We start from the raw sequence: 26,133 nt of genomic DNA, 5'->3' as shown, positions 1-26,133 counted from the left end.
TCCGTCCCTCCCAAAGCCTTAGGTTACCTAGCCTTGTCCTTCCCTCATCCTTCCCACTGCCCAACCTCGGCCTCCAGAGCGGCCGCTCCCATCCCGCCAGCCACCTCCTCTCCAGCCTCGGACCCGAGCCGCTTCCACCTTTGTGCTCCAGTCTGTGACCCAGGCAAGCCGGCTTCTGGCTTCTCCTCCCATCTCCAGACCCCAGGCGTTTCCCCGGGCTGTGCCCCTGCCTGGCGCTCCCTCTCCCACTCAGCCATCCTATTGCTCACATCACTGCCGTGCTCCGTCTCCCCCTCCTGGAAAGCGCTTTGAGGCCTTTCGGCGTCTGGCCCTGGGGCTGGGCCAGGGCACTGCCAGTCCGCTGCTCCCCGGGGCAAGGCCCTTGAATCGGTCGGGAGTCCTCAGGACCCCCGCGACCCCCAGAAGGGCCCCCGGACGCGGCGGGGCTCTGGGGGTGGTCCCCGGGGGGTGGGGGCGGCCGCCCTTCCGCTGGCATCCGCCCGTTGGGGTCCCGGGGAGTGTGAGGGTCCCTGCTGAGTCTGCGTTCTCGGTTGCCCCGCAGATCCTTCCGGGGCCACGGGCGGCAGCGGATGGGCGGCGGGGCCCGGCTCCCCCCTGAGCCCTCCTTCCCTCAGGCAGCCATCGCCTCCCCCGTTTCCCAGCCCCGGCAGTTGCCCGAGGTCCGAGTTCCGGGGCAGGCGGCTGCCCCCGAGCCTCGCCAGCATCAGCCCGCTGTCCAGCCCGGAGGCGGGGGCCCACCTCGGGGAGAGGCTGAGCCCCTTCAGGCGGCTCACGGCCCTGAGAAGCCCAGGGTCCCAGAGCCAGCCCGAGCAGCCTGCGACCAGGCCGGCCGGAGGAGGGGAAGCCTCGGAGCCCAAGTAAGCAGTCCTTCCCAACGGCTGTTCCTGGAACCCAGGAAGGAGCCTTGGGTCTCCCCCGTCCCCTCCCCCGTCTCCCCTCCCCCATCGCTTGTGTCTCCCCCTCCCCCATCTGTCACTGTCTTTTCTGCGTTTTCTTTCCTCCTTCCCCCCTTCCTCTCCTGGCAGGAAGGGGAGGGCGGGGGGAGCCCAGTGTTCTGAGAAGCCTCTGCGCCCCAGCACTCCAGGGAGGAGGGAGGGGGAGGACCTGCAGGGCCCCGGCAGGACAGCTTTCAGCTGCTCCCTCCCTCCTCCCACAGGCACAGCCCGAGGGGCCTCCGGCCCGCCCCGGGGGCCCACCCGTCCCCGCCCCCGCCCCCCCTGGAGCCGGCCTTCGGTCCCCTCCGACTTCCGAGTGCCTCCAAGGGAGCGGGCTGCAGGCAGCCCCTCGTCATCCGCTGTCCCAAGGCCCAGGAGAAGATGCTTCCGCTGGCCTGGCCGCTGCCCGGCACCCCCAGCGCCCTCCACCGGCTGCCCAGCCTGGGGCCCCCCGCTACCCCTCCCCCGACGCCCCCCGCCCCTCCCCCGAGGAGTGCCAAGTCCTAAGGCTGTGGCCCGGATTGGAGACCTGGGCTGACCCCAAGGGGGCGCCCCGGGGGAGAGGGCCCCTCGGACCGCCTGCCCAGGAAGAGCCTGGAGTCCTGGCCCCTCGGACCGACCCTCGAGTCCTGTCAGTGACTCTGCGGAGGGAGCGTCTGGGAGGAGGGCCTGCCAGCGCCCGGCGCTGCACCCAGGAGGGGGCCCGTGGGGGCCCGGACCCTAATTCTGGGGCTTGCTTAGAGACCCCCCAGATACCGGGGCAGAATCGCCTTTTTGTCAATCATTCTCTACTGGGACACAAATGTAACGTGGTTTATTTTCACTTAATACTGGTTAATAAATTATGCAGCCAGTGTCTTACTGTGGCTCCTGGCTGCTCCCCGCCCCCCCCCCAGCCCACCCCACCTAGAGCTCTCCCTGGATTTGCTCCTAGCAGTGCCTCCCCCTCCCCCCCTTCAATCACACAGAGCCTCCCGGACAGGCCGCTCAGCTACTCGAGGCGAATGTATTGTGGTAAATGTCTGTGCCCCCCCCCCCCGCCCCTCACAGAGGCCCCCTCAGCTCTGTGGTAATGGGGAGATAACTCAGGTGCTTCATCCCAAATCTGCTCTCTGAGGTCTTCTGAACGCTCAGGGCCACCATGGGACAGTCCACGTCCACGAACTTCCTGCAGATCTGTGGCGGCAGGAAATGGTTCGCTTTCTGCGTGGAGAGAAGGAGCAGTGGCGGGAGCTGCCGGGCCAGGCCGGCCCCCCTCCCAAACCCCCCCAGCTCTCAGGTCTCACACACTCACAGAAACCCCCTTCTCCTGCATCTTCTTGCCAATGTTTGGCAGCTGCGCCAGCTCTGTTTGGGGGACAGCATGAGGGTCAGTCCGCTAGTCCCCCAGCACGAAGGCCAGTCCGCTAGTCCCCCGGCACGAAGGCCAGTCCGCTAGTCCCCCGGCACGAAGGCCAGTCCGCTAGTCCCCCGGCACGAAGGCCAGTCCGCTAGTCCCCCGGCACGAAGGCCAGTCCGCTAGTCCCCCAGTGCGGGGCTGTCTTAGTCCTCCATCCCTCACTCCCCACTCCCCAGCCGCCACGTCCCATGGCTAGGAAGGGAGATCTGGGAGAGTCATGGCCAACAGTGCGTGAGGACGGAAAGATGGGGGAGGGGGACTCCTGGGCAGCAGGCACCTGGAATGCTGGGAAGTGGCACCATTGCACCATGAAGAGATTGCCTGGAGATCCTGGCCTCCCTGGCCTCCTGCTGGCCAAAGCTCTTGGAGATGTTGTAGCTGGGGATGGGGATCAGGGGCCTGAGAGGGGACGACAAACAGGAGTGAGAAGAGGCTGACGTGGACAAAAGACGGGGGAATGGGACCTGGGGAGAGGGGCGGCAGAAGGGGAAAGTCGAAATCATGACTCCAAGGTGGGGATCTGGCAAAGCTTGAGCAAATCCCCCCTGCTCCCACAGCACACCTGCCTCTGTAGGTCCCAGGCTGACTGTCGAGGCTGTGGGAAGGCCCCGAAATCCTGCTCTTTCTTCGGATCCGGGACTGCCGGCGGTAGCTCTTGCTCCCGAGGTCTGGGGCCTCCTGGGACTTCTCTCCCTCAGCCTCAGGAAGGGGATAGCGGTCGATAGACACGTCCGTATGGTCATCGAAAGACTTGGAGACCTCAGTCACAGAGTGTTGTGCCTGATACTCGCTCATCACCTGTGGGACTGACTGGTCACCTCATCCCTCCAGGAGAGGAGCCACAGCCTGCCCCACTCGCGGAAGCGTCCCCAGACTCGTGGTGGCCGGGCTCCCGGGCACCCAAACCTTCCCTCTGGGGGCCCCCTGCAACTCACCTGTCCCTTGGGGTTCAGCAGGAGGGTGACACAGCCAGGGTTGGTGTAAAAGTGGATCAGCTGCCTTTCTGTCTGCTTCTTCGTCAGGCCGACTCCTTCACCCCACACCTGCCCCAAGAGTCCTGTCAGACGGGTCCCCGAGGCCGGCCCCATGGGACAGGATATGCCCTCTCTCCTTAGCTAGTAAATACTCAAAAAATGGAGACTGACTGAGAGGGAGGCACCTGGGAGAGGGCCAGGTCGGCATGAGGTGAGACAGCAATCACACCGTGAGCCAGAGGGATTCTGGACCCGAGAACCCCACCCGGCTAAGAGCCTGAAGCTTTGGGGTCATTGTGTTCCTTGTGGGGTGCTCTTATCAGAATGCTCACGGGGAACGGGAGTCTGCTTACAGCGTTCTTTTGGGGAACTACATCCCCTAAACGTCTGTTTGATGGCTCCAAGTGTGGCCACCTACCCCATCTATTTGCTGCTCTCATGACTGATTAGAGGCTAGCAAGTCACAGAGTCTGGAGAGAGATAGATGGAGGGAAGGAACACACCTGGACATCAGCAGCAGAAAGGGAAGGGACCAAGAGAGGTCATCCGAAAGAGCCAAGTCGCAAGCTGCAGCAAGGTCCCTCACACACATTTCCTCTCCCTCCCGCCTCGGATGAAGAGGCAAGCTCAACTCTCTTGTGCTGATGGGTGGGGGAGTGGAGCAGGGAGAGGGCTGAGTAAAGAATGAGTGGATCAGGAGTTAAATTCTCCAGGATGGAGGTAGCCTTGAGAAAGGGCAGCTAGAGTACTTCTGGTTTAAAGGTCACACTGGTCTATTTGCCTTATATTCTGCTTGAAGAGTAAGGGGAAGTGTCCATCCCCTTTTTCAAGCTCAGGAGGAGGATTTACACTCCAGATAGTCAATACAGATGACCAGGTGTTACTGAGATGCCACGTGCTTTGGGACATGTAATACCTTGATCTGAGTAGGTGAGAAGGGTCTGCAGTAGTCAGGGAAGGACCCAACTCTTCACTTCTACAGGAAGATGAGGAGGAATCTCTCTTTTCTTCCAATCAAATGGAGCATCTAGCAGGGGGCTACTCTCCCAGGAAGTGCCCTATCCAGTACTTTGAACATTCCTTCCTTGATAGGTGCCAGCAATCAAACAGGGACACACAGAATCGTGTCAGATTTAGACTTGAGATTGGCAGCAGAGAAGAATCCCAAGAAATAGTTGAAGCTAACATTAAGGAGACCCTTACTCAGCCCCAAAGAGGAGCCCTGTGATGTCCCCATGAGAAGAGAAAGGATATTGAGGCCAAAAGATTTGTGAGTCACCCCACCATATATTCCATCTGTGTTTGCCTAAGTTTGTGCTCCCTCGTTCACAGATGCTGCATTTGTGAGAAAGAGCATCCAGGTTCACTGAGGATGGGGTGGTGAAGAATTTTGTTAACTTTGTTCTCGCTATGTCTTACAAATGTCCATTCTAAGAGATATTGTATCTACTGGCTGAATGTTAAAGAGATACATGCCAGAAGGGGCTTGTGAGTTGTCATCTAAGTGGCACCCATAGTGTATTCCTTGAATACAAAGTAGCAGCTGCTCTAATGAGATACAACCTTCAGTGCAGCCCAGGAGGGGATGATTCTTAATCTGATACCTCCATCACCAAGGACAATGGGTATTCCTTAATACTGGAAATACGGATAGATTTGAAGTGGTACTAGATGAAAGTGACGATTCTCTATATCCTATGGACTAATTTGTAGATTGCTCTTAATATTTCCAGGACCCACAAAAAGTCATCAGTCAACTGGCACTTTTTAAGCATCTACTATGTGCCAAGCACTGTGCTAAAGGAGTTCAAAGATGCATTGGGGACAGATTGGGATACAAAGAAAATAAATAAGGTCCCTGCCCTCGGGGAGCTCATAGTCTGAGGGGGGAGACAACCTGCAGATACAGACAAAATAGTAGGTAATCTGCAGGGATAAAATTTGCTAGAAGAAAGCCTTCCTAGAAAGATGGGGTTTTAACTGAAACTTGAAAAAAGCCAAGAGGCCAAGATGCTGAGAGATTGTCTTCCAGTGCAGGTGTAGTATGAGATGGGGAGCAGAGTACATGGAGGACAGATGTGAAAAGACTAGAAAGGTAGGATGTGTGACGGGCTGTCCAAGTCAAGCAGAGGGTGGCACGTTTGATCCTAAAGGTTTTGGAAAGCCACCGGAATTTACTGAATTGGTGTTTGGAGTAGAGGCAGAGGGGAACATGGTCTCACCTGAACTTTAGGGAGGTTACTTTGGTGACTGACTGGAGGATGGACTGGAATAGGGAGGGACTGAGGCAGACAGACCTCCCCCCCACTCCACCTCCAGCAGCTACTACATTAGTCCAGGCCCAAGGTAATGGAGAGATGCTTCAGGGTAGGGGCAATGTCAGAGAGAAGAGGGCATGTTGGAGAGACTGCAGAAGTGAGGTCAACCAGAGATGTGGCAGAGGCGAAACTGACCAGAGATGCCACAAAGGTGAAACCAACAAGAAAAGGGGCAGAGGCAAAACTGACCAGAGATGCCACAAAGGTGAAACCAACAAGAAAAGGGGCAGAGGCGAAACTGACCAGAGATGCCACAAAGGTGAAACCAACAAGAAAAGGGGCAGAGGCGAAACTGACCAGAGATGCCACAAAGGTGAAACCAACAAGAAAAGGGGCAGAGGCGAAACTGACCAGAGATGCCACAAAGGTGAAACCAACAAGAAAAGGGGCAGAGGCGAAACTGTCCAGAGGTGCCACAAAGGTGAAACCAACAAGAAAAGGGGCAGAGGCGAAACTGACCAGAGATGCCACAAAGGTGAAACCAACAAGAAAAGGGGCAGAGGCGAAACTGACCAGAGATGCCACAAAGGTGAAACCAACAAGAAAAGGGGCAGAGGCGAAACTGACCAGAGATGCCACAAAGGTGAAACCAACAAGAAAAGGGGCAGAGGCGAAACTGACCAGAGATGCCACAAAGGTGAAACCAACAAGAAAAGGGGCAGAGGCGAAACTGTCCAGAGGTGCCACAAAGGTGAAACCAACAAGAAAAGGGGCAGAGGCGAAACTGACCAGAGATGCCACAAAGGTGAAACCAACAAGAAAAGGGGCAGAGGCGAAACTGTCCAGAGGTGCCACAAAGGTGAAACCAACAAGAAAAGGGGCAGAGGCGAAACTGACCAGAGGTGCCACAAAGGTGAAACCAACAAGAAAAGGGGCAGAGGCGAAACTGACCAGAGATGCCACAAAGGTGAAACCAACAAGAAAAGGGGCAGAGGCGAAACTGACCAGAGATGCCACAAAGGTGAAACCAACAAGAAAAGGGGCAGAGGCGAAACTGACCAGAGGTGCCACAAAGGTGAAACCAACAAGAAAAGGGGCAGAGGCGAAACTGTCCAGAGGTGCCACAAAGGTGAAACCAACAAGAAAAGGGGCAGAGGCGAAACTGACCAGAGATGCTGACAAAATCAACCAGAGATTATGCAGAGATGAAATCACTCCCTTCCCCTTAGACATACATAGTCTTTGCTGGATAACTCTACAGCAAGTTTGTCCTGGGCCCCCAACGCTGCCCATCCGATGACCTGGGGGCAGGGCTAGGGCAATCTCAGGGAGATGGGAAAGCCAACACCTTCCAGACCCTTCCACAATGATCTGCTCAGAGTTTTGGGAGAAAGCTGAGGAGGATTAAAAGCCAGAACAAAGGCCTCTGCTCCTCCATACTCTCCAGGCAGTTTCTCCTCAGTGGGCTGCTGGACAGCACACTTGCTCCAATTCTGCAGTGAAAGGGCTTTTTCACTTATGAGATCACTACCCTGAGTGAGATGGTGTCAGTGACTGATTGGGGAATGCTGTGCACATAGTACCCCTGAACGTCGGCCTACATTTCACAGTGTCTTATGGTGTCCTCATGAGCCCGAGAGACAGCTGTGAGCTGCATGCAGGGACTTGAGCTTACTTAATACTGCATCCAGAGTGTGTTGCTAAATGGGTCCAGGCCAGTCTGAATGGAACCTATGTGCATTTGCCCATGTTTCCCTGAGATTTGCATCATTAATGTTGAACAGACATGGTGAGATGGGGTCCATAGCAGGGATTTGACTCCCACAAGGCATATTTGGGGCAGATCTATAGTGGATGACCCAAAAACAATATTGCTTCTAGGAGCCTTCTTCCAATCAGCCAGGGAATACAAAACAGAGGTATTATTTGGGGGACAGATGGAAGCATGACACTGGAATGAAACATGAACAGGAAGGCCAAAAACAAAACAAAACAAAAAAAAAAACCAACCATCTGTTTACTATTCAAAGCCTTCCCCTAGGTCCAGTATCAGGGTTGGACCAGTCCATTTCCAGGACAGGCTCCTCTCAAGGTGAGTTCTCTCTGCTGGTTGAGTCCATGGGCAGGATTAGGGTCGACTGAGCTATTTTCACTTTGAGAGTTTTCTGTGACTCTGTATTGCTCCCAAGATCAGTCAAGTTGCTGCCCCTGCCATTTCTAAAACCTATTGCTATTGCTACCAGGTCTACACTGGCCCAAGTCACTAAGAACTCATTCTCTCTAGAATTCATTATCACCTGAGAAATCTCCTTCAAGCAACTTTCTCCAGGGGCTTAGCTGAGGTTCTCCAGCCTGCCATTTACTCCACATCTCCAAAACCATTGAGTGTGTGGACCTGGAGATAGAATTTGGGCTATTCTACTAATCACAAGATAATCTCCTGTGTGGAGTCCATTGCCCTTCCCTCAATGGACAAAAATCCTATCATCTTTTCAAGTGAATTGTGAAGAAATTAGGAAAATTCCTTAAGTAGCTCATTTACTTAGTAGATTCATTATGGTGAAGGTAGACTGGGGACCCAGCCTCTCTTCAGCCTGTGTGATCTCGGTGGCTAGTAGGTGCTCAATAAATGTTGGCCAAACCTACACATTTTGTAAAATGCTTAAGAATGGAAACTGCTCTGTCCAAAGTTAGCAGTGCTCTCCCAGTGGAGAACGATGGCCTCTCCTGGAGACTGCTGCTCATTGGCTGCTTCTGACACTGCTGATGCCTTGTAGCTCAGATGTTTCTCCTCTGGATTTTCACCCCTCCTCTTCAGGCTCCTTGCTTGCATCATCCATCATTCTTCTCTCCCTCGGGGGCGGGGGGGGGAGTGTATGCCAGTAAGACTCTCCTCTCTAGTCTCTCAGGGAGCCCACGAGCTCCCCCGGCTTTAGTAAGAGTGTCTGCTAATCGTGACTCCCAGATCTACGTCCATCTCCACTTTAATCCGGGTCTTTTGGATATTTTGAACTGAACGTATTTCAAAAGCCGACCTGCTCCCAAATGCATTCACTCTCTTTCCCCCAGGAAGGCAAGCCTCGTGTGCGCCATGACTGGCTCAGTGTCCGTGGGGAAGCTCTGAAGAGGAGCTAGGAGAATCTGCCTCGCCCCACTCTTTGGAAGAGGTCCTGGGAAGGGCAACACAAGTTGCAAGCCAGGTTTTCTCAGTTGTGAAGTTGGGGTTTTTACCCCCATCTTCCTCTTGGGTATTTCTTTTCCTCACTGAGGCAAGTGGGGTTAAGTGACTTGCCCAGGGTCACACAGCCAGGAAATGTTAAGTGTCTGAGGTCACATTTGAACTCGGGTCCTCCTGACTTCAGGGCTGATGCTCTATCCACTGCGCCCCCTAGCTGCCCCCCCTTTTTTTTCTCTTTTTAAAAGAAAACCATTATAAGAAAGGATTTTCTGTAACAGGCAGGAGGAAAAACAATGGTTAGCGCCTTCCTGGAGGTGAGCAAGGCTGGCATCAGGCTCCAGCCGAGATGGAGTTGGCTCGAAGGAGTGGGGAGGGGTGGGAGGATGACCTGGAAGGACTCAAAGACCATGTTTTGTGGAAAAGGACTCTCCGGAGCCCCCATGCCATGCCTTGCTTCAGCCTTCTTTCTCTTCCAAGGAGAGCCTTCAGCCACTACGCTGCTCGGGTGCCAGTCAACCATAGGCCAGGAAAGGAAGAGCCCCGGCCCCGGTCCCACCTGCCCTCCTTGTGCTTACTTCTGGCATCCTCCTGCCCCAGGCCCACGGCCAGCTGTCCTTCCTGAGCCCACGGCACTCTGGGATGCGAAGGTTGGAAGGATGGCCCGCCGTCGCCCATGGGCGCCCCAGCTGCAGCTCCCAGCGCGGGATTTCTATGCCAGCCTTACCCCCAGGACACTGATCCCCCCGATCAGCAGACACGGGGAGGGACCACAGGGCCGTCAGCCTCTGCTTGCTTCGGGCACCTTAGGGACCAAAGTCACATGGCCTGCCACGGGGTGCACGTTTGTGGCACCCCCTGCTGAGCCTCAGTGGTCACCCTCGGTCCGGCCAAAGATCTCAAGCCCAAGGGCCTGGCAGCCAGGGCTTTGGGGGCAGGGGGAAGGGCTTTGCCTCTGCAGGGGGGCTCCCCCAGGCGGACAACCCTCGGCCCTCCCTCCCACGGGGCGGGGGTTCTCCTGGGGCCCGGGACTTTCCCTCGAGCCCTGGCTGGCCGGGGCACAGACCGTGACGTGATGCTGCGGGCCCAGCAGCGTGTCCTTGGGGAAGCGGTACACGCACACGGGGAACTGATGGATGAGCTGCTTGAGGACGAAGCCGCTGATGTCCACGCTCTCCTCCAGAGACTCGTTGAGCACCCGGATAAACTTGCCACGTTTGTCAATCTTCACGATCCTCAAGGGGGAGCCGAAGCTATTCCTCCTGGGGAAGCAGAGCAGGCCCAGCCGGGGATGGGTGGGGTCCGGAATACCCAGTTCTCTAGCCCAGCCCCCAGCTCCAATCTTAGCCTCCAGCTCCCAGTCCCCTCCCCAGCCCCAGCCCCCGCCCTTACATGCTACTCACCCCCGGTGGTGGTCCCGGAAGGAGCTGGGGACAGAGCCCAGCCTGGCCGGGCCGATGCCCACCACCGCAGCCCTGTTGCTGCTGCTGCTGTCCATGCGCACCTTGGGTCTCCAGACCTCCATGGCGGTGTGGGTCCCTGTCCGGGGACGCCCGAGTCAGCCTCTGGCCCCCGGTGCCCACCCCCCTGCCCCGGGCAGCCGAGGGGCTCACCGGAGCCGCTGCCCTCCTGCTCCTGCGAGGGCAAGGTGAGGGAGGGGCTCAAGTCCGAGGCTACGGACGAGGGCCCGCTGCTGTGCCTGGTGGTGGTCCCCTCCGAGGTGGAGGCCGTGGAGCTGAGGCAGCTGCTGGGCACCTTCCAGTCGACATTCTTGTGGCTGCTGGACTTCTCCCGCTGGGGCTCAGGGAGGTCCGCGAGGTCCAGCACGTGGGCAGAGGTGGGCCTGCGGGGCAGGCGAGGGGACGCCCGGGGTCCCGGTTACCCTCGATGGGGGTGGGGGGCCCAACCTGACACCCCCAGGGGCCCGTACCTGGTTTTTTGGTAAAGGTCCTCAAACAGGTTGGGATACCGCTTGGCGACACTGTTCCAGTCCACGTCCTCCAGGCTGAAGTGGTGCCCCTGGGAGACCCAGAGTTGGGGCTGGGCCTGCCACGGGCACGGCCCCAGCCGCGAGCCGCCCCCCTCGCCCCCAGACCAGCTTTACCTCCGCAGTTTTCTGTTCCAGGGACTCGTCACTCAGATCCATCATCAGCGCCTCAGCTGTCACCACCTGGGCAAAAAGGGGCTGGTGGGCACAGCCGAGCCCGGACTGGCTGCTGAGGGCTAAGCTGGGTCTGGGGGCATGGGGGGGTGGGGGTGATGCCAGATCAGGAGCACCGCCCTCAAGGGAGAAACAGGGAGAAGACGTAGGGTAGGGGGAAGCCTGGCGGGGGGGGGGGGACAGAGCCGGAGCAAAGCTTCGGGGGCCAGGAGGGCAAAAGGCCACGCCGATGACATGCATGTCTGGGAGAAAGGAAGGAAATCAGCAGGGGGGGGCACCTGCTACGCCCCCAGCACTGGGTTCAATGTTCACGTTTGAGCTTCACAACACCTCTGGGAGGGGGGCCACCTCGCCGCTAAGTGACCCAGCCTGGATCTGAACCCTGAGCTTCCTGATCCGCACTGGGCCACCCGCTGCCCCCGGGCTGGAACCCAAAACACCGGCATTTAGACGCCATCCTCGGAGGCAACAGAGCCGCCGAAAGCTTCCGCGCCACCGGACCCTCGGCAGCTCCCTGGGCCGCGGCCGCCCGGGTGTGGAAAGGGCAAAGGCTCGAAGCTAGTGGCCGCAGGGGCCCGAACCCTCGAGAGACGGGATCTCCAAGGGGGCAAGTAACGACCTCCCGGGCGGCGGGTATCGGGCAAGGGGGCGGGCAACGGCTGAGCGCCTGCTGTGTGCCCAGTCCTGCCCCACAGCATGTCACTGGGCAGACGACACGGAAGTCACCGTGGAAGGTAACGGTCCGGGCCGGGGGGGTCTGGAAGAAAAGCCTGTTTGGTGCGTGTCCGTGGGATTGTCTAAAGGACTTCCCGTTGGCAATAAGACACAGGAGCTGAGAGTCACGGGCCCAGAGAGGGACAGAGCCCCGAGTGCCAGCACCAGCCCCCGATGCTGAGAAAGGAGGGGAGACCCAGAGGGGGCACCTGGGAGCCACAGCAGATTCAACTGAAGGAGAAACATGAGAAGAGATGTTCCCGCTGGCAGAGAAGCAGCCAGGGGATGATATGTAAGGGAGCCTGTATTAGGCACCTACTGTCTGCAGCTCCCATTGGAAGGACAGAGATGGCAGGAGGACGGCTGAGGCCTGCCCATTAAGGCTGCCCGAAGGCGGCACGTGAGGGAGGGCCCTCTCCCTGGGATTCAGAGGGAGGACAGGCGGCCACTCTGGGCAAATCCCTACAAGGCATCCGGGGTCAGAGGGAAAGCTGGGTGGTCCCTCGAGGGCGCCTGGCTCCTGGAGATGGGGGGCTGCACAGAGATAGTAATCAACTCCCTGGGAGCTGAGAAGACCGAGACCTGGGAGAGAAGCGGGCCCAGGGCAAGCCTGGGGGGGGGAGCAGGGAGAGAGAGGGAGGGTCCTACCGCTAATCTGGAGAAGGAGGAGGGGGAGGGTCCTGGCTGCTAGTCTGGAGCCAGAGGGCTGAAGGCCAGGGAGAGGCCGTCTGGGACAGAGAGACCCCCACCCCATCCGGGTGTCTCCCCAAGGAAGCCGCCCCCCGCAAGCTCACCCACCTCCACGCTGCCCGTCTGGGAGCGCAGCACCCGGCCGGCCCAGGAGGACCGGGCCAAGTGCAAGAGACAGGATCGCTGGTAGGACTGCAGCTCATCCTCCAGGCGCTTCAGAGTCGCGTTGGCCTCTTGAAGCTGATTCTGCAGTTCCATCTTCTCCTGCAGGGAGGGAGCGGTGGGCTTCAGGCCCCCGGCCAGGGAGGCCAGGAGCCCCAGCCCGCGGAGAGCCTCACCTGGCAGGCCTGTTCCTTCTGGTCCCTCAGTTCCTGAGTCATCTTCTCAATCTGCTGCTGCAGGGCTTTGATCTGGTCCCGGGAGGTCCTGTAGAGAGGTCACACCAGGAAGGGGGCAGTGTGGGAAAGTGTGGGGCAGGGGGAAGCTGGGGGGGAGTGAGGCTGAGGGCTCCTGACCTTTCTGGCTTGGAATCTGTCAGCTCATGGAGTATGTAAGTCATCCGTTTCCCAGACGGACACTGAGCAGCTTTCCGAAGGCCTTGGATTTCCAGCTCCCTTTGGGCCAGCAGCAGCCTCAGGACCCTTGGATCCAGGTGCTCTGAGAGGCGACTGCAAACGACACATTCGGAGCCCTTAACCCCAGCCTCTGGGCCGAAGGCCCAGAGCCAGAGCTCGTCCCACGCCCTTCGAAGGTCTCAAACCCCCAGAGGCCATGGACCCCACTTCCTGTCCAGGCCTCGGACCCCAGAGGCCGTGCACCCCACTTCCTGTCCAGGCCTCGGACCCCAGAGGCCGTGCACCCGCACTTCCTGTCCAGGCCTCGGACCCCAGAGGCCGTGACCCCAGAGGCCGTGCACCGCCTTCCTGTCCAGGCCTCGACCCCCAGAGGCCGTGCACCCCACTTCCTGTCCAGGCCTCGGACCCCAGAGGCCGTGCACCCCACTTCCTGTCCAGGCCTCGGACCCCAGAGGCCGTGCACCCGCACTTCCTGTCCAGGCCTCGGACCCCAGAGGCCGTGCACCCCACTTCCTGTCCAGGCCTCGGACCCCAGAGGCCGTGCACCCCACTTCCTGTCCAGGCCTCGGACCCCAGAGGCCGTGCACCCCACTTCCTGTCCAGGCCTCGGACCCCAGAGGCCGTGCACCCCACTTCCTGTCCAGGCTTCGGACCCCAGAGGCCGTGACCCCAGAGGCCGTGCACCCCACTTCCTGTCCAGGCCTCGGACCCCAGAGGCCATGGACCCCACTTCCTGTCCAGGCTTCGGACCCCAGAGGCCGTGACCCCAGAGGCCGTGCACCCCACTTCCTGTCCAGGCCTCGGACCCCAGAGGCCGTGCACCCCACTTCCTGTCCAGGCCTCGGACCCCAGAGGCCGTGCACCCCACTTCCTGTCCAGGCCTCGGACCCCAGAGGCCGTGCACCGCACTTCCTGTCCAGGCCTCGGATGTGGCAGGCTGCACGGGCCTCCCTCCCCAGCCTCAGCGGCAGAGCCGCGGACTCAGATGGCAGGCTCCAGAAGCGCGGCTCTCCGCTGGCCCGGCCCCCGGCCCCCCGCAGCACCTCCAATGGGCTCTTACTGTTGGCTGTCCCGAGATATGGCGAAAGAGCCGGAGGATTTGCCATAGGCGCCTTCGGGCGTCGCCCCCAATTCTGTGGCCTCCAGGCCGTCGCTGCTCCACATGAAGGAGGGCCAGGAGATGGTCCAGGAGGGTTCGTGGACCTTGAGCTCCTGCCCCAAGTCGCTGCCCAGCTGCTCCAGGCTGGAGCCGTCTTCCCCCGCTTCCGCAGGCTGCCCCGCCATCCCCGGTGTTCCTGGAGGGAGCCTGCCTGGGAGAGGGTGCTAGGCTGCCCCAGCCCACCTGTCCAGGAGAAGCCCCGTAAGTCTGCAGCGGGGAAGGGGTCCCGGCCGCCTCCGGAGCCCTGTCCCGGCCCTCGGCCCCCTTGCGACCCTGGCTAAAGGCTGGGGGGAGAGGCACCCCCGGGACTCCTCAGCCCCATGCTACGGAAGAGGAAAAGGCCTTCTACAACTTCAAGCTTCTGCTGGCGCTCCCACCCGCGCCCCCTGAACGCGTCGCCCTCCCCCACCCCACCCCCCTCACCTAAGGCAGACTGGGAGCTCTGGGTTGTGGAGCCCAGGCTTTGTTGTTGTTTCCATGGTTACGAGCACCCCTCCAGGGCCCTAGGAGGAGGGGCTGTTTGTTCTGAGGATGTTCCGGCATTTCAGAGGCCTCAGTTTCTCCTTTTGGAGCTCTAGGCTCTAGGAGGGAGGGCCCTGGCCCGGCTCTGGTGACTCCACTGAACTGGGGGACAAGAAGGGGAAGGAATCAGGGTGCGCCTAAGCCCCGGGAGGGGGGAGGGGTCAGGCGAGCTGCCCCCAGGATGGGCCCATGGCTCGTCCAGTCCCGCGGAGAGTTCAGGGAGGGGAGAGAGTCATTCGGAGTCTCCGGGTGCCCGGCACCCGCTAAGGAGCAGGAAGAGCCGGCCCATCCTCTCAGACAGCCCACAGTAACTGCACTGGGGGGGACCCTGGGAGGGGGAGGCTGGGACGGTGGGGGGGGAGGCTGGGAGGTGGGGGGGGAGTCTGGGACGGTGGGGGGGGGTCTGGGGCCATGGGGGGGAGGCTGGGAGGTGGGGGGGGAGTCTGGGACAGTGGGGGGGGTGAGGCTGGGACGGTGGGGGGGAGGCTGGGACGGTGGGGGGGGGTGAGGCTGGGACGGTGGGGGGGATGAGGCTGGGACGGTGGGGGGGATGAGGCTGGGACGGTGGGGGTGAGGCTGGGACAGTGGGGGGGGTGAGGCTGGGACGGTGGGGGGGGTGAGGCTGGGACGGTGGGGGGCTGGGACGGTGGGGGGGGGAGGCTGGGACGGTGGGGGGGAGTCGGGCCATGGGGGGGGAGGCTGGGACGGTGGGGGGAGTCGGGCCATGGGGGGGAGGCTGGGACGGTGGGGGGGTGAGGCTGGGACGGTGGGGGGGTGAGGCTGGGACGGTGGGGGGGGTGAGGCTGGGACAGTGGGGGGGGGAGGCTGGGAGGTGGGGGGGAGGCTGGGACGGTGGGGGGGGTGAGGCTGGGACAGTGGGGGGGGGAGTCTGGGACAGTGGGGGGGGAGGCTGGGACAGTGGGGGGGGTGAGGCTGGGACGGTGGGGGGGTGAGGCTGGGACGGTGGGGGGGAGGCTGGGACAGTGGGGGGGGTGAGGCTGGGACGGTGGGGGGGGTGAGGCTGGGACGGTGGGGGGGGAGGCTGGGACGGTGGGGGGGGTGAGGCTGGACGGTGGGGGGGGTGAGGCTGGACGGTGGGGGGGGAGGCTGGGACAGTGGGGGGGGTGAGGCTGGGACGGTGGGGGGGTGAGGCTGGGACGGTGGGGGGGGAGTCTGGGACAGTGGGGGGGAGGCTGGGACGGTGGGGGGGGAGGCTGGGACGGTGGGGGGGGTGAGGCTGGGACGGTGGGGGGGGAGTCTGGGACAGTGGGGGGGAGGCTGGGACGGTGGGGGGGGAGGCTGGGACGGTGGGGGGGGTGAGGCTGGGACGGTGGGGGGGGAGTCTGGGACAGTGGGGGGGAGACTGGGACGGTGGGGGGGGAGGCTGGGACAGTGGGGGGGGGAGGCTGGGACGGTGGGAGGGGTGAGGCTGGCACGGTGGGGGGGGGTCGGGCCATGGGGGGGGAGGCTGGGACGGTGGGGGGGGAGGCTGGGACGGTGGGGGGGGGTCTGGGGCCATGGGGGGGAGGGCAGGTTGAAGGAGCGCTGGCTGGAGCCGCCCTTTTCCAGTTTGGCCACAAAAAGGAGAGAGGCAGGGAGGAATAAGCAGGAGAGGGGGGTCTGAGCGCGGAGGAGCTGAGGGAGGGCTCCGCGCCAGGACCTCGGGAAAGCTGCTGCGGGAGGCCCGGGATGGCCCCATTCCCGCCCCCCCCCCCCAGCCGCCTCTGTGTCCCAAGCGCATGAAGCACCTACTGTGTGTTTGGCGTGGAGGAGAACAAGGCAGAAGGGGGCGGGGTGGGGAGGAGAAGGCGCCGGCTCTGGGGCTCCCCGGGCGGCTGGTTTGGGGTCCCTGCGGTCTTCCCGCCTGGCACGTGGACGCCTAATAAATGCTGCTCTTCCCCCCCCCCCCAAGGCGGGCAGAAGCAGGCGCGGTCCTAGCCCGGGGGCGGGGGCTGCTCCTCCTGCCACCGAGAGGGGGCGCCAAGTCTCGCTGCGGTTCCGTGGCCTCCCCCCCAGGTTTGCCGAGGGCGAGAGGTGCCCCGGACCCCGCGCTGAGGTCGCCCGTCTCCCCCAGGCAGGTTTCGCGCGCACGTGCTTTGCCACCCCAAGGTGCTCGTCCCCCCCCATCGTGAGGCCCCGCCATTGTCACAAAGCTGCCGGATCGGTGTCAGAGGTCCCCGAGTCCTGGGGGCGGGGACATGTTCTGGGCCCTCCTCATTCTCATTCCTCCTCCTCCTCACCCCTCGCCTCCTCAGTGCCCCCTCCTCCTCCCTTCAGAGCTTCAGCTTCCTTTCCCCTCTCATCCCCCCCCACCCCTCCCCCGCCCGCAACCATTTCCGATGAGCGCCCCCTCCGGTCCCGCAGGCTCTCGCACTCTGCGGGTAGTGCAGGGAAAGACCCTGGCGAACTCTCTTAGAGCAGACACCACGAGGGCATCCATTGCTAGCAAGAGACAAATGGGCCGGAAGCCGCGCACGCGCACATCAAAGGCGGTGGTTGCGCCTCAGAGCCCGCCTCCCATTGCCCGAACTCTGCCACCTAAGTCTCAGCTCCAAGGAAAAAGCCAATAACGCGCGGGGGGGGGGGGGGGGGGGGGGGGGAAGCGGGACCTGAAGAAAGGGAGGGAGAACATTCAAAAGCCAATGGGAGCGCGGCAAAAAGGGGCGGGGCGGTTACTGACAGCCTATGGACGGAGAAATGAAGCCCGAGACACTCCGAGCAGGTACCCGGAAATCAGGTTCCTCGGAATAGATGGTGGGGTCAGAGGTCACAGAGAGGGTAAAGGTCAGTAATGACACACTGGGCAATACGAAAACCGTTCCCCTCCCAAGGGCAAGGTGACACAGCCGTCTGGACTGGGAGGCTACTTTAACCGCTGACCTCGAGGCTCAACGAGCCAGACCGCCGGAGTTTGGGGGCAGTCGCACCGCGTCTGACCATACCTAGCCCCGCCCACACCTGTAAGCTCGAAACTGACCCATGGAAGAGGGGCGGAGCGTCAGCCAGGTAAACTAGATGCGGCTGGAGGCGTGGAGTCGGGTCTAGACTTGGTAGCCAATGAAAGCCCGCCATTGGATTGTGAGGCGGGGCCTAAGGTTGAGAGTGGCCAATGAGGACTCTAGGTGGGGCGGGGTGGGGCAACAGGCATCCGGCCAATGAGGGTGAGGCTGGGGCCGCGGGGCGAACTCCCCAGTGCGACCAATGGACGCCCGGGGTGGGGCGGGGCGGGGCAATAGGCATCGGGCCAATAGGGGCGCGGGGCGGGGCGGGGCTCGGGCAAACAGCTAATCAGGTGGTGGTGTGGGACCGCGGGGCGGGACTGTCGGAGCCCGAACACGGACCCGAACCCGAACCTGAACCGGAGCGAGAGTCGGAGCCGGAGCCGCAACGAGGTTGGTCGGTTTGGAGCTGCGGGGAGAGGACCCAAGGGTAGGATCCGGACTGTTGGGGGCTTTCCTTCTGGGTGACCTTTGCCCAGGGTCAGTTGCTACTTTCCCGGATCTGGGGGCGGGGTCAGAGGTCGGTGGGGGACGCCGATCCTCCTGACCTCTGAACCCGGTCCCCCAAACGGGATCTGATCGGACGGGGCTGGCGAGGAGAGGCGCCTTTTAAGGGGCCGCCCCGGGAAGGGGGAAGAGCCCGGAGCTCCCCCGCTAACCTTGGGGCCCCAGGGCCGGCCCTCAGAAGTGGGGGGGCCCGCACGGCGGGCGGCTCCTTAGCTCCGGGTTCCCTCCCTCCTTGCGCCCCCCAGGTCAGGCCGGGGATGCCCCGGCCCTGCCCCCATGGAGCTGAAGGTGTGGGTGGACGGAGTGCAGCGAGTGGTCTGCGGCGTCTCGGAGCAGACCACCTGCCAGGAAGTGGTCATCGCCCTGGCCCAGGCCCTAGGTGAGCGGGGCGGCCCCGGCTGGGGGGGGGGCCCCCAGGGCCGGGACCCCCCCGACGCCTCCTTCTCTTTCCCAGGGCAGACCGGCCGCTACGTGCTCATCCAGCGGCTCCGGGACAAGGAGCGGCAGATGCTGCCCCAGGAGTGCCCGGTGGGGGCCCAGGCCACGTGCGGACAGTTTGCCAGCGACGTCCAGTTTGTCCTCCGGCGGACGGGGCCCAGCCTAGCTGAACGGCCGGCCTCGGACCCCTGCCTCCCCCCGGGGCCTTCCCTGGCGTGGGCCAGCCTTCCGCCCAGGCCCCAGCCCCCTGCCCGCCGCGAGCCCCACAGGGGGCGGCCCTCTCCGCCCTTGGGAAGGAGCTCCGTCTGGCCCAAGGAGGACGCGGCCGGGGAGCTGTGGGGCCTGGAGCACCTGGTGCACAGCAACGAGGCCGAGCTGGGTCAGGAGGGCTTCTGGCAAGAGGCGCTCAAGCGGGAGCTGGAAGAGGAGCTGGAGCGGCAGGGCCACGTGCAGACGCTGCAGGCCGCCACCGAGGAGTGCGTGCGGCGCCTGCGCGAGCTGGACGCGCAGGCCCGGGCCCTGGAGGAGGAGATCCGCTGGCAGCGGCAGCAGCAGCCCGAGGCGCCGGGCCCCCGGAGGCCGCAGGACGAGGCGGCGGCCGCCCGGCTCCAGAGGGACCTGCAGACGCAGGCCCTCCAGAGCGAGAGGCTGGAGAGCAGCCTGGCCAGCGTGGGCCGGGCCCTGGCGGAGGCCGAGCAGAGCCTGCAGGTGAGGCCAGCCTGAGCCGGCGCCCGCGGCCCCTCCCGGAGGCAGGGGCCAGGCTCCTTCATGGCTCCCCTCTCCCACCCATTCAGGCCCAGGCCCAGGAGGTGGAGGAGCTGAACCGAGAGCTTAGACAGTGTAACCTGCAGCAGTTCATCCAGCAGGCCGGGCCTGCGCTGCCCCCAAGGCCCCAGGGCCCTGGCTCCAGCCAGGTGAGAGCCTGGGGAGCTGGGCACCAGGGGAGCCCCAGGAAGAACACCCCCCTTCCCAGGGCTCCCCGGGCTCACTCGCTGTTTGCTACAGGATCCTCCAGCCTCACCAACAAACCCATCCCACACCTTCCCGAGATGTCCAGCCTGAGCCCCAAAGCACACGTAAGCCGGCTACCCCCGCCCCTCCGGGAAGAAGACTCCGAGCGGGGGCCCCGCGTGCCCGCCACCCTGGCGCCTTCCTCTCCGCCGCACGCCACGGCCGCGGGGAGGCCGTGGCTGTGGTCGGCCGCTCGCTCGGCCCCCTCGGCCCTCACCGTCGCCTCTCTCTCAGAGACGGCTCACCTGGACGCCGAGGCCCTGCTGAAGGCGGCGGCTGCCGGGCCGGGGGACCCGGGTTCCGGCCGTCCGGCCGGGCAGAGGAGTAGCCAGCTCCTCTCCCTCTCCACACATGCTGCGCTGGTCAGAGATGAGTGAGGCATCTCGGGGGAAAGACTGACTGGGGCAGAGGCCGGAGACCCCAGGCAGACAGCCGGACGGCCGGGGGTCCCCCGGGCCTGGCCGGGCTTCCTGGCCAAATCCTTAGACCCCTACACTGTGGCCAACAAACTCCTAGCAGGACCCGGGGGGGGGGGGCTCTCTCTTGCCGTGGCCTGAGCGTGTCCCTTTCCTCACTGTGTGGATCCCTCTGGAATAAAGGCACCCCAAGTACAGTGTGGGCTGAATCTGTCCTCGGCCTCGGCCTGAATACCCGGAGTCCTGGGAACCTCCCTGTCCCTATCCCCTCCCCGGCAGTTCCCCATTCCATCGTCGCCACAGCCTTCCTGCCCATCGCTCAGGCTACTGGGGCCCCTCCGCCTGCCCTGGGAATGGTGTCACATCGAGAGCAGGACCTCCGGGAACCCCACGTCCCCTCCTGCGCGACCTGCACCAAAGGCCGGGGCTTCCTCGGAGAGGGAAGCGCACGCCTGGGTTCCTTTTCCAGCTCACCCCGGCAAGAGCCGGCCTTCTCCTTGTGTCTAGTTAATGGCCCGCCTCCTCTCCCCCTCCCCGATACACCCCACCCAGACCAGTGAGGCGGCTGGGGCCTCCCAGGACCAAGAAGCCTCCAGCCTGGGGCCTGCTTCCTGTGAGCCAGCCTGGCCGGAGCCACACCCCGCCCTCCTCAGGCAGGCAGGGAGGTGCCAGGGGAACAGTCTGGTTCCTCAGCTTCTCTCCGGAATCTTGCAAGCTGACTCACGGGCCAACTTCAGGGCGCACGGAGTGCCGAGGTGTCTGGGGAGTGGACAGACCAGCTAGGCCAGGCCACCGAGGACCAGGAACCCGGCCCTGGGAGTCCAGAGCCCCTGCAGGGAGGCCCTTTCTGGGCGCAGGAACCCGGCTGCCTGGACTGGTTTGGCTGGTGAGGGCCCGCCTGCAGGCCATACCACATTCCTGAGCCCCGGGCACGGGGGAGCGTAGCTCTGCGTCCTGAGCCCAGAGAGCCGGGCCCGGGTCAGTCCTCCCCTTCCTTGCCCACAGCCTGCCTGCCTCCGGCTCCTTTCCCCTCGCACCCCAAATGGGCACCAGGCTGCCCCGAGGGAAGGCCGCCTCCAAAGCAAAGAGCCTCCCCATTCAGCCCCAGCCGGAATCTATGCAGCGCAGCCAGCAGAGGCCAGTGCTTGCCCCGGTAACGGAGCCCTTCATTGACAGCCGGAAGGCTCTGCCCTGGGAGGCCAAATGACTGCTGGGATCAGAGGTGGACCCCTGGGTAGCCACCTCAGTGGCTGTGGAGCCCAGCACCCCCACGGGCCGGTTTCCAACTTCCCAGGCCCCCTGTGGGGGCCATCCTGGGCACCGTTGGTCTCCAGCCCACAGGCCGGGAAAACACTAGTGCTCAGGGCCTTTCCGCTCCTACGGGTCACCCCCCACCCCAGATTCCTGGCATCCTGGGCTCTGCCCCTCGCCAGCTTCCTACCCAGGAGCCCAAGAGGCCTCGGCAGCCAAGGAGACGCCCACCCCCAGGATGCAACTTGTTCAAACGCGGGCTGTCAAGCACAAACACCAAGCGGTGGCGCACTGCCCTTAGATAACTCTTTATTGGCGGTGTGAGAAGCAGTCACCCTCCCCAAGCAAAGGGAAGCACGGATCCGGAATCCAGAGTCCCAACTGCGGCCCTTCCAAAGGGCTCCGCTCCCAGGAGATGCTGAAGGGCCACTTTTCTGTGAGAGGACTCGGGGAGCCTGGGAGGGCCTCCATCCTCCCGGGATCCTGACCCCCGTCTTGCAGGTGGGCGTCAGGCACCTTCCAGTTAGAGGTAACCAGGAGGAGGGAAATGGAGCCGTGATGGGGCAAGGGGAGTGCGCTGACAGCTGGAACCTCCCAGGACCGCCGCACTTCACCTTCACCCAGTTGGTTCCCATCTCAGCCAGTTTATCCTGCAAGAACACAAGGGTTAAGAAACGCCCAGTACCTAGGACTACCGTGCAGCTAAGGATAGGCAAAAGGGAAAGCCTCAGAATCCACAGGAACTGGCCCGACAGCCCCGAGGCCTCGCTTCTGGAGTTCCCCGACTGTGGCAGAAAGGAGCTAGTGCCCCCTGTCCCCCTGTCCCAGTGGCCAAACCCAAGGGCAGCGGTGACTGACTGGGCCAAGTCAGAAGCCACTTCTGGGACAGGACGGGACAGGAGAAAGCAGCCCGATGTGGGAGCTCCTGTCTGGGGGCCTTCAGCCAAGCGGCTCTGGGGCTGCTGCCTGGAGGGGGGAATCCGGCTCCTCCCCTTTTTCACAGCTAAAGGCAGAGGCAGCAGGCAAGGGACAAGCAGTGGATGGAGCCCAAAGAGAACGGAATCACTCCTGCTCCCCCCTCCCCAGCCCCAGCAGGGAGCCCAGGAAAGGCCACCAGGAGAGCGCAGGGATGCTCAGATGTTCCACCGCTCGGGAGAAGCTGGCCACTTCTGCAGTCCGTGGTGGGCCGGCTGCATGGTAGCCGCTGTCACACGCACAGTGGGTCCCTCAGCACAATGTGCGTTAGTCAGTGGCTCCCCTGCGACCGGAGACTGGAATTTCGTGACCAAAGCCAGGAGCCCGGAGCCCGGAGCCCACACCTGGATGCCAGAGATAACCCGAAGCAAAGCCCTCGAGGCTGGAGAGTAGAACCCAAGGGCCGGCGGCCGCTCAAAGCCGGAACCCAAGCACTGAAACTCAAGCGATTAGACCCCGAAGCTCAAGTCTGGCACCCAGGACGCAGGAGACGGAGCCTCGAGCCCTGAGATGAAACTTGAAAGCCAAGCACCGGCACCGGGAAACGCAGGAGACGGCCCGAGTCCTGGAGCTCAAGCCCTAGTACCGCGGAGGGCAGGAGACGAATCCGGAGGAGCCGGGAGCCCAAACCTGGCGCCAGTGGAGCGCAGAACTCTGGGGCTGGAGCCTGCAGCCCAAGCACCGGCACCGCCGCCGAACACAGGAGACGAGCCCGAGCCCAAGCGCTGGAGCCCGGAGCCCGAGCCCGGCACGGCGGCACAGGAGACGAATCCAAGGTTGAGCGCTAGAGCCCGAGCGCCGGTGCCGGAGCCCGACGCCCAAGCCTGGCCCAGCGCAGCGCAGGAGACAGCCCGAGCCCTGGAACTAGAGCCCGGAGCTCATGCCTGGCGGCTCGGAGCGCTGGAGTCCGGAGCCGAAGCTCTCGCACCGTGAAGCGCCCAAGGCAAACCCCAGCCCGAGCGCTGGAGTCCGGAGCCCAAGGCTGGCAGGGCGAGCGCAGAAACTAGAGCCCAAGAGCTGGAGCCCGAGTCCCCCGCCTGCACCCCGCCCTCCCCCACCCTCCCCGCCTCCGGGGTGCAAGAGCGAGCGTCCGAGCTGGGGCGCTGGAGTTCAGAGCTCCAAGTCCGAGCCCGGCTCGTACATCCTGGAAGCCCGGCTCCGCTCTGGGGGGCTCGGCTGCGGCGGCCCCACTCCCCCTGGCGCCGCCGTGGACTTTCCCAAGGCCGGACCCGAGCCGCCGGGGCTGGGTCGGCCGGGGACCAACGTCTCCCTGGCCCCCGGGCCCCGAGATACCCCCCTCGGGCCCCCAGGCCTCCCAGCCCCGACCCCGCCAGCCCGCGCTCCGCCACCGCCGCCGCCCCGCTTACCCAGCCTTCCGCCCCGCCCCACAGGCCACGCCCCTTTGCAAATTACCCGCTAGCCTTCCAGCCAATAGGAAGTCGGGCTAAGCCCGCCCCGCTGCAGATGTAGCCAATGAGCGAGAGACAGGGCGTGGCCTCTGGGACCCGCAAGGGTGGTAGGCCCCAGTGCCCCGGCCGAGGGCCGCGCGGCGCGTTCGTTTCTGCACGTCTTCCTTCTGGGGGAAACCATTTTCTCAGAGATGGGGGAGCAGACTCTAGAGTGAGTCCACCCCCTGCAATCGCCTGACCTTAATGCGCACCCTAAAATGATTGCAAACGGAGACACGAAAGTAGGGAAGGTTCGCAGGCCCCATCCAGGCAGAGGTGGGGAAGGTGAGGGAGAACAGGCTTCCCCCTAGTTAGTGCAGTGGTATGGACCTCACCCGACGGCTACGCAGGGCCATGAGGACGGGGTCGTTGGGCACGTAGCCACCGGCGCCGCGCACGCAGCCGGGCCCCGCCCTCAGCTCCACGGTGCGCGCGCCACTCTCCCCTATCCTGCTGAGGTCGGGCGGAGAGCCGACGTAGTACCCCTGGGCGGCCGCGCTGGGGCGCCAGAGCACTAGGAGCGGTCCGCCGTCAGTGTGACTCCGCCTCCGCCTTTGCTTACCCAGCCCTTAGTTCTTGCTCCTCCTCCTGGCCCTTTTCCAGCCTTCACTACCGCTGTCCCATCCCCGCCCCTCAGCGCCCAGCATCTCCGGCCTCCCCAGCCCCCTTACGTTTCCAGCAAGCCGATTACATCTAGGGACGTCAGTCAGCGCGCATTTGGCCTGGCATTCAAGGCTCCCGTCTCTTGTCCCCACTGGCAATGCCCGGGGCGGGGCATCTAGGCCTCCGAGGACCCCTCCAAGGCATTTAGCCGAGGCTCCCAGAAAAGGGCCAGCCACAGAGCAGCCCGAGAGGGTCCAAGATGGGAACCCCATGGGCATCGCCCTTCTCAGGCAGTCTCGCATCTGGGCAGCCGGGCACCCGAGGGCTGGAGCCGGAGAGGAGCCAGGCCGCCCCTCCCCTCAGAGCCCCCCCCCCAGTCTCCATGCCCCAAATGGGCGTCCAGCTCCTGCCCGAGCCCTCGTGGTGACTCTGGTTCTCTCTCGGACAAGCGGACCGCAGCTTCCGCTGTGGGGTTCCGGTCCCTCGCGGAGTGAGGAGGATCCCCCCCCCTCTGCTTCTGGGCCTTGGGGCCCCTCACGTGATCCCATTACAGGGGCTGGCGCCACCCCGGGCTTCGCCTTCTCCCCAAAGGCTGGGGTTCTCCCCCACAGGGGAGCTTCCAGAAAAACGGCCCCCTCCGGCCCCAGAGCCAGGCGCACATTCGCTTCCCGCATAAGTGGGGCTCGCCAGCGCCTCCCAGCGCCCTCCGGACTGTCGGTAGAACACTTCCAAGAGGCTCAAAACGAAGCCATTCTTTCTCCAAGCTCAGAGAAGGAAAGTGAGGCTCCCAGCGAGGGCCGCTGCGTCCATCCCTTCTGCAGCTCTGAAGGGCCAGATGAAGGGGGGGGTGACCAGCTGCCCCAGCAGTGAGGACGGCCTTCATGCGGGCTTTTCTGGGTTTGCTCCCATTTAGCACAGTGCCTGTACACAGCAAGTGCCTAATAAATGCTTAGGGACCTTCCCCAGCCTCTCAGCCCGCCAGCTGCCCAAGGAGAATCCCGGCAGTGCGGAGGCCCAGGGCATCTTCCAGCAGTGCAAAAGAAGCTGCCCCAGGGCAGGGACGCCCATCTCTGCACCTGACAAGTAGCCGCGCTCTCCGTTCGCATTAGTCGTGTCCAACTCTCTACGACCCCGTTTGGGGTTTTCTTGGCAAAGAGACGACCGGGTTGCCTTCTCCAGCTCTTTTACAGAGGGGGGCACCGAGGCAGGCGGTTATGTGACTGCCCAGGATCACACTGCCCGACCTCAGGCCTAGCACTCTCGTCTCCTGTAACGCTTAGCTGCCTCTGGCAAACACTAGGTGCTCAATAGATGCTGGTTGATTGAGGTCAGTTGATCTGTGCAGTGAAAGAGGGGGGGAGGGGAGGAAGGACCAGGAAGGGAGGCAAGCAGAAGGTGGGAGCTGAGCCGAGTCTGGGAGAGGCCAGGGGGCAGAAGTGAGGGGGGCATTCCAGTCTGGGGGCGGCTCAGGGCCTGGCCCCAAGTCACGGGGGACTGCGAGTGCTCACAAGACTGGACTTGGAGTCCAGAACCCCTCACCTTCCCGAGGGCAGGCTCTGTCCTCTGGCCCCCTAGCCGCCTCCATCATTTGTCATCCTCCTCCGGGGCCCCTGACAGCTGCACCCACAATGCATCAGCTGGGCCAGCCTTCCGCCTCCACCTGCGACTCCAGAGGGGGTCCGGCCCCTTCTCCGTTGGAGAACGGTCAGCCCCTTTCCAGGGGGCTCCACAGGCGCCTAATAAATTCTGGTGGCTGGGAACGGACCACAGGAAGGCAGAACCAAGGGGGCGGCACGGACGGGAATCCCTCCCCATCCCTTCCCCAGGCCCCTCTAAACTAAAAGCCTCCCCGCGAGCCCCACCCCTGGCTCCTTCCCCCACTCTCTGCCTCCCTCCCCTCCT

At 63.1% G+C, this 26,133-nt stretch overlaps 3 protein-coding genes and 1 long non-coding RNA gene across 16 annotated transcripts in view; 2 read left to right on the top strand and 2 right to left on the bottom strand.

Annotated features, from left to right (window-relative positions):
• LRRC56 (leucine rich repeat containing 56) overlaps positions 1-1,810 on the top strand; it is a 40,726-nt gene extending 38,916 nt beyond the window's left edge. For all 8 annotated transcript variants that reach the window (XM_074274640.1, XM_074274643.1, XM_074274637.1 and 5 more), the window contains 2 exons: positions 563-878; positions 1,178-1,810. In XM_074274640.1, the coding sequence (XP_074130741.1) occupies positions 563-878; positions 1,178-1,463 (602 nt within the window). In that variant the 3' untranslated portion in view covers positions 1,464-1,810. The remainder of the gene's footprint in view (positions 1-562; positions 879-1,177) is intronic.
• Positions 1,752-17,721, bottom strand: LMNTD2 (lamin tail domain containing 2). 3 transcript variants are annotated; one of them, XM_074274648.1, is made up of 16 exons: positions 17,561-17,721; positions 14,485-14,685; positions 13,963-14,244; positions 12,843-12,995; positions 12,666-12,753; positions 12,436-12,591; positions 10,867-10,932; positions 10,693-10,781; positions 10,376-10,605; positions 10,166-10,301; positions 9,829-10,024; positions 3,291-3,398; positions 2,918-3,153; positions 2,633-2,754; positions 2,251-2,303; positions 1,752-2,159 (listed from the first exon to the last, which is right to left on the bottom strand). In XM_074274648.1, the coding sequence occupies exons 3-16, from the start codon at positions 14,184-14,186 to the stop codon at positions 2,001-2,003; spliced, it is 2,016 nt and encodes a 671-aa protein (XP_074130749.1). In that variant the 5' UTR covers positions 14,187-14,244; positions 14,485-14,685; positions 17,561-17,721; the 3' UTR covers positions 1,752-2,000. The 3 variants fall into 3 exon arrangements, with proteins under 3 accessions (XP_074130749.1, XP_074130745.1, XP_074130746.1); XM_074274644.1 differs by lacking the exon at positions 17,561-17,721 and adding an exon at positions 17,264-17,415; XM_074274645.1 differs by lacking the exon at positions 17,561-17,721 and adding an exon at positions 16,336-16,866.
• RASSF7 (Ras association domain family member 7) lies at positions 17,469-20,151 on the top strand. 4 transcript variants are annotated; one of them, XM_074274656.1, is made up of 5 exons: positions 17,888-18,012; positions 18,335-18,468; positions 18,544-19,235; positions 19,322-19,441; positions 19,533-20,151. In XM_074274656.1, exons 2-5 carry the CDS (start codon positions 18,366-18,368, stop codon positions 19,587-19,589), a joined length of 972 nt encoding a protein of 323 aa, XP_074130757.1. In that variant the 5' UTR covers positions 17,888-18,012; positions 18,335-18,365; the 3' UTR covers positions 19,590-20,151. The 4 variants fall into 4 exon arrangements, with proteins under 4 accessions (XP_074130756.1, XP_074130755.1, XP_074130757.1 ...); XM_074274655.1 differs by lacking the exon at positions 17,888-18,012 and adding an exon at positions 17,469-17,589 and having other exon boundaries at positions 19,322-20,151; XM_074274654.1 differs by having other exon boundaries at positions 17,861-17,975; positions 19,322-20,151.
• Positions 20,152-21,497: 1,346 nt separating this feature from the next.
• LOC141546706 (uncharacterized) lies at positions 21,498-26,068 on the bottom strand. The gene is made up of 2 exons (XR_012483401.1): positions 25,771-26,068; positions 21,498-21,855 (listed from the first exon to the last, which is right to left on the bottom strand). It is a non-coding gene; the product is annotated as an uncharacterized LOC141546706 (long non-coding RNA).
• Positions 26,069-26,133: the final 65 nt, after the last annotated feature.

Source organism: Sminthopsis crassicaudata, chromosome 6, assembly GCF_048593235.1.
Source record: "Sminthopsis crassicaudata isolate SCR6 chromosome 6, ASM4859323v1, whole genome shotgun sequence".
Lineage (NCBI taxonomy): Eukaryota > Metazoa > Chordata > Mammalia > Dasyuromorphia > Dasyuridae > Sminthopsis > Sminthopsis crassicaudata.
The sequence above is the reverse complement of the archived record's forward strand: the minus strand, read 5'-3'. Positions and strand labels throughout refer to the sequence as shown.

Bases quoted from the DNA above. Each gene is read 5' to 3' on its own strand.
- LMNTD2 (XM_074274648.1), bottom strand. From the start codon at position 14,186: ATGGCGGGGCAGCCTGCGGAAGCGGGGGAAGACGGCTCCAGCCTGGAG. The intron at 12,996-13,962 runs GTAAGAGCCCAT...TGTCGTTTGCAG, and splicing joins ATATCTCGGGACAGCCAACA to TCGCCTCTCAGAGCACCTGG. The intron at 10,302-10,375 runs GTGAGCCCCTCG...GTCCCCGGACAG, and splicing joins GCAGGAGGGCAGCGGCTCCG to GGACCCACACCGCCATGGAG.
- RASSF7 (XM_074274655.1), top strand. From the start codon at position 18,366: ATGGAGCTGAAGGTGTGGGTGGACGGAGTGCAGCGAGTGGTCTGCGGC. The intron at 18,469-18,543 runs GTGAGCGGGGCG...TCTCTTTCCCAG, and splicing joins CGCCCTGGCCCAGGCCCTAG to GGCAGACCGGCCGCTACGTG. The intron at 19,236-19,321 runs GTGAGGCCAGCC...CCACCCATTCAG, and splicing joins AGGCCGAGCAGAGCCTGCAG to GCCCAGGCCCAGGAGGTGGA.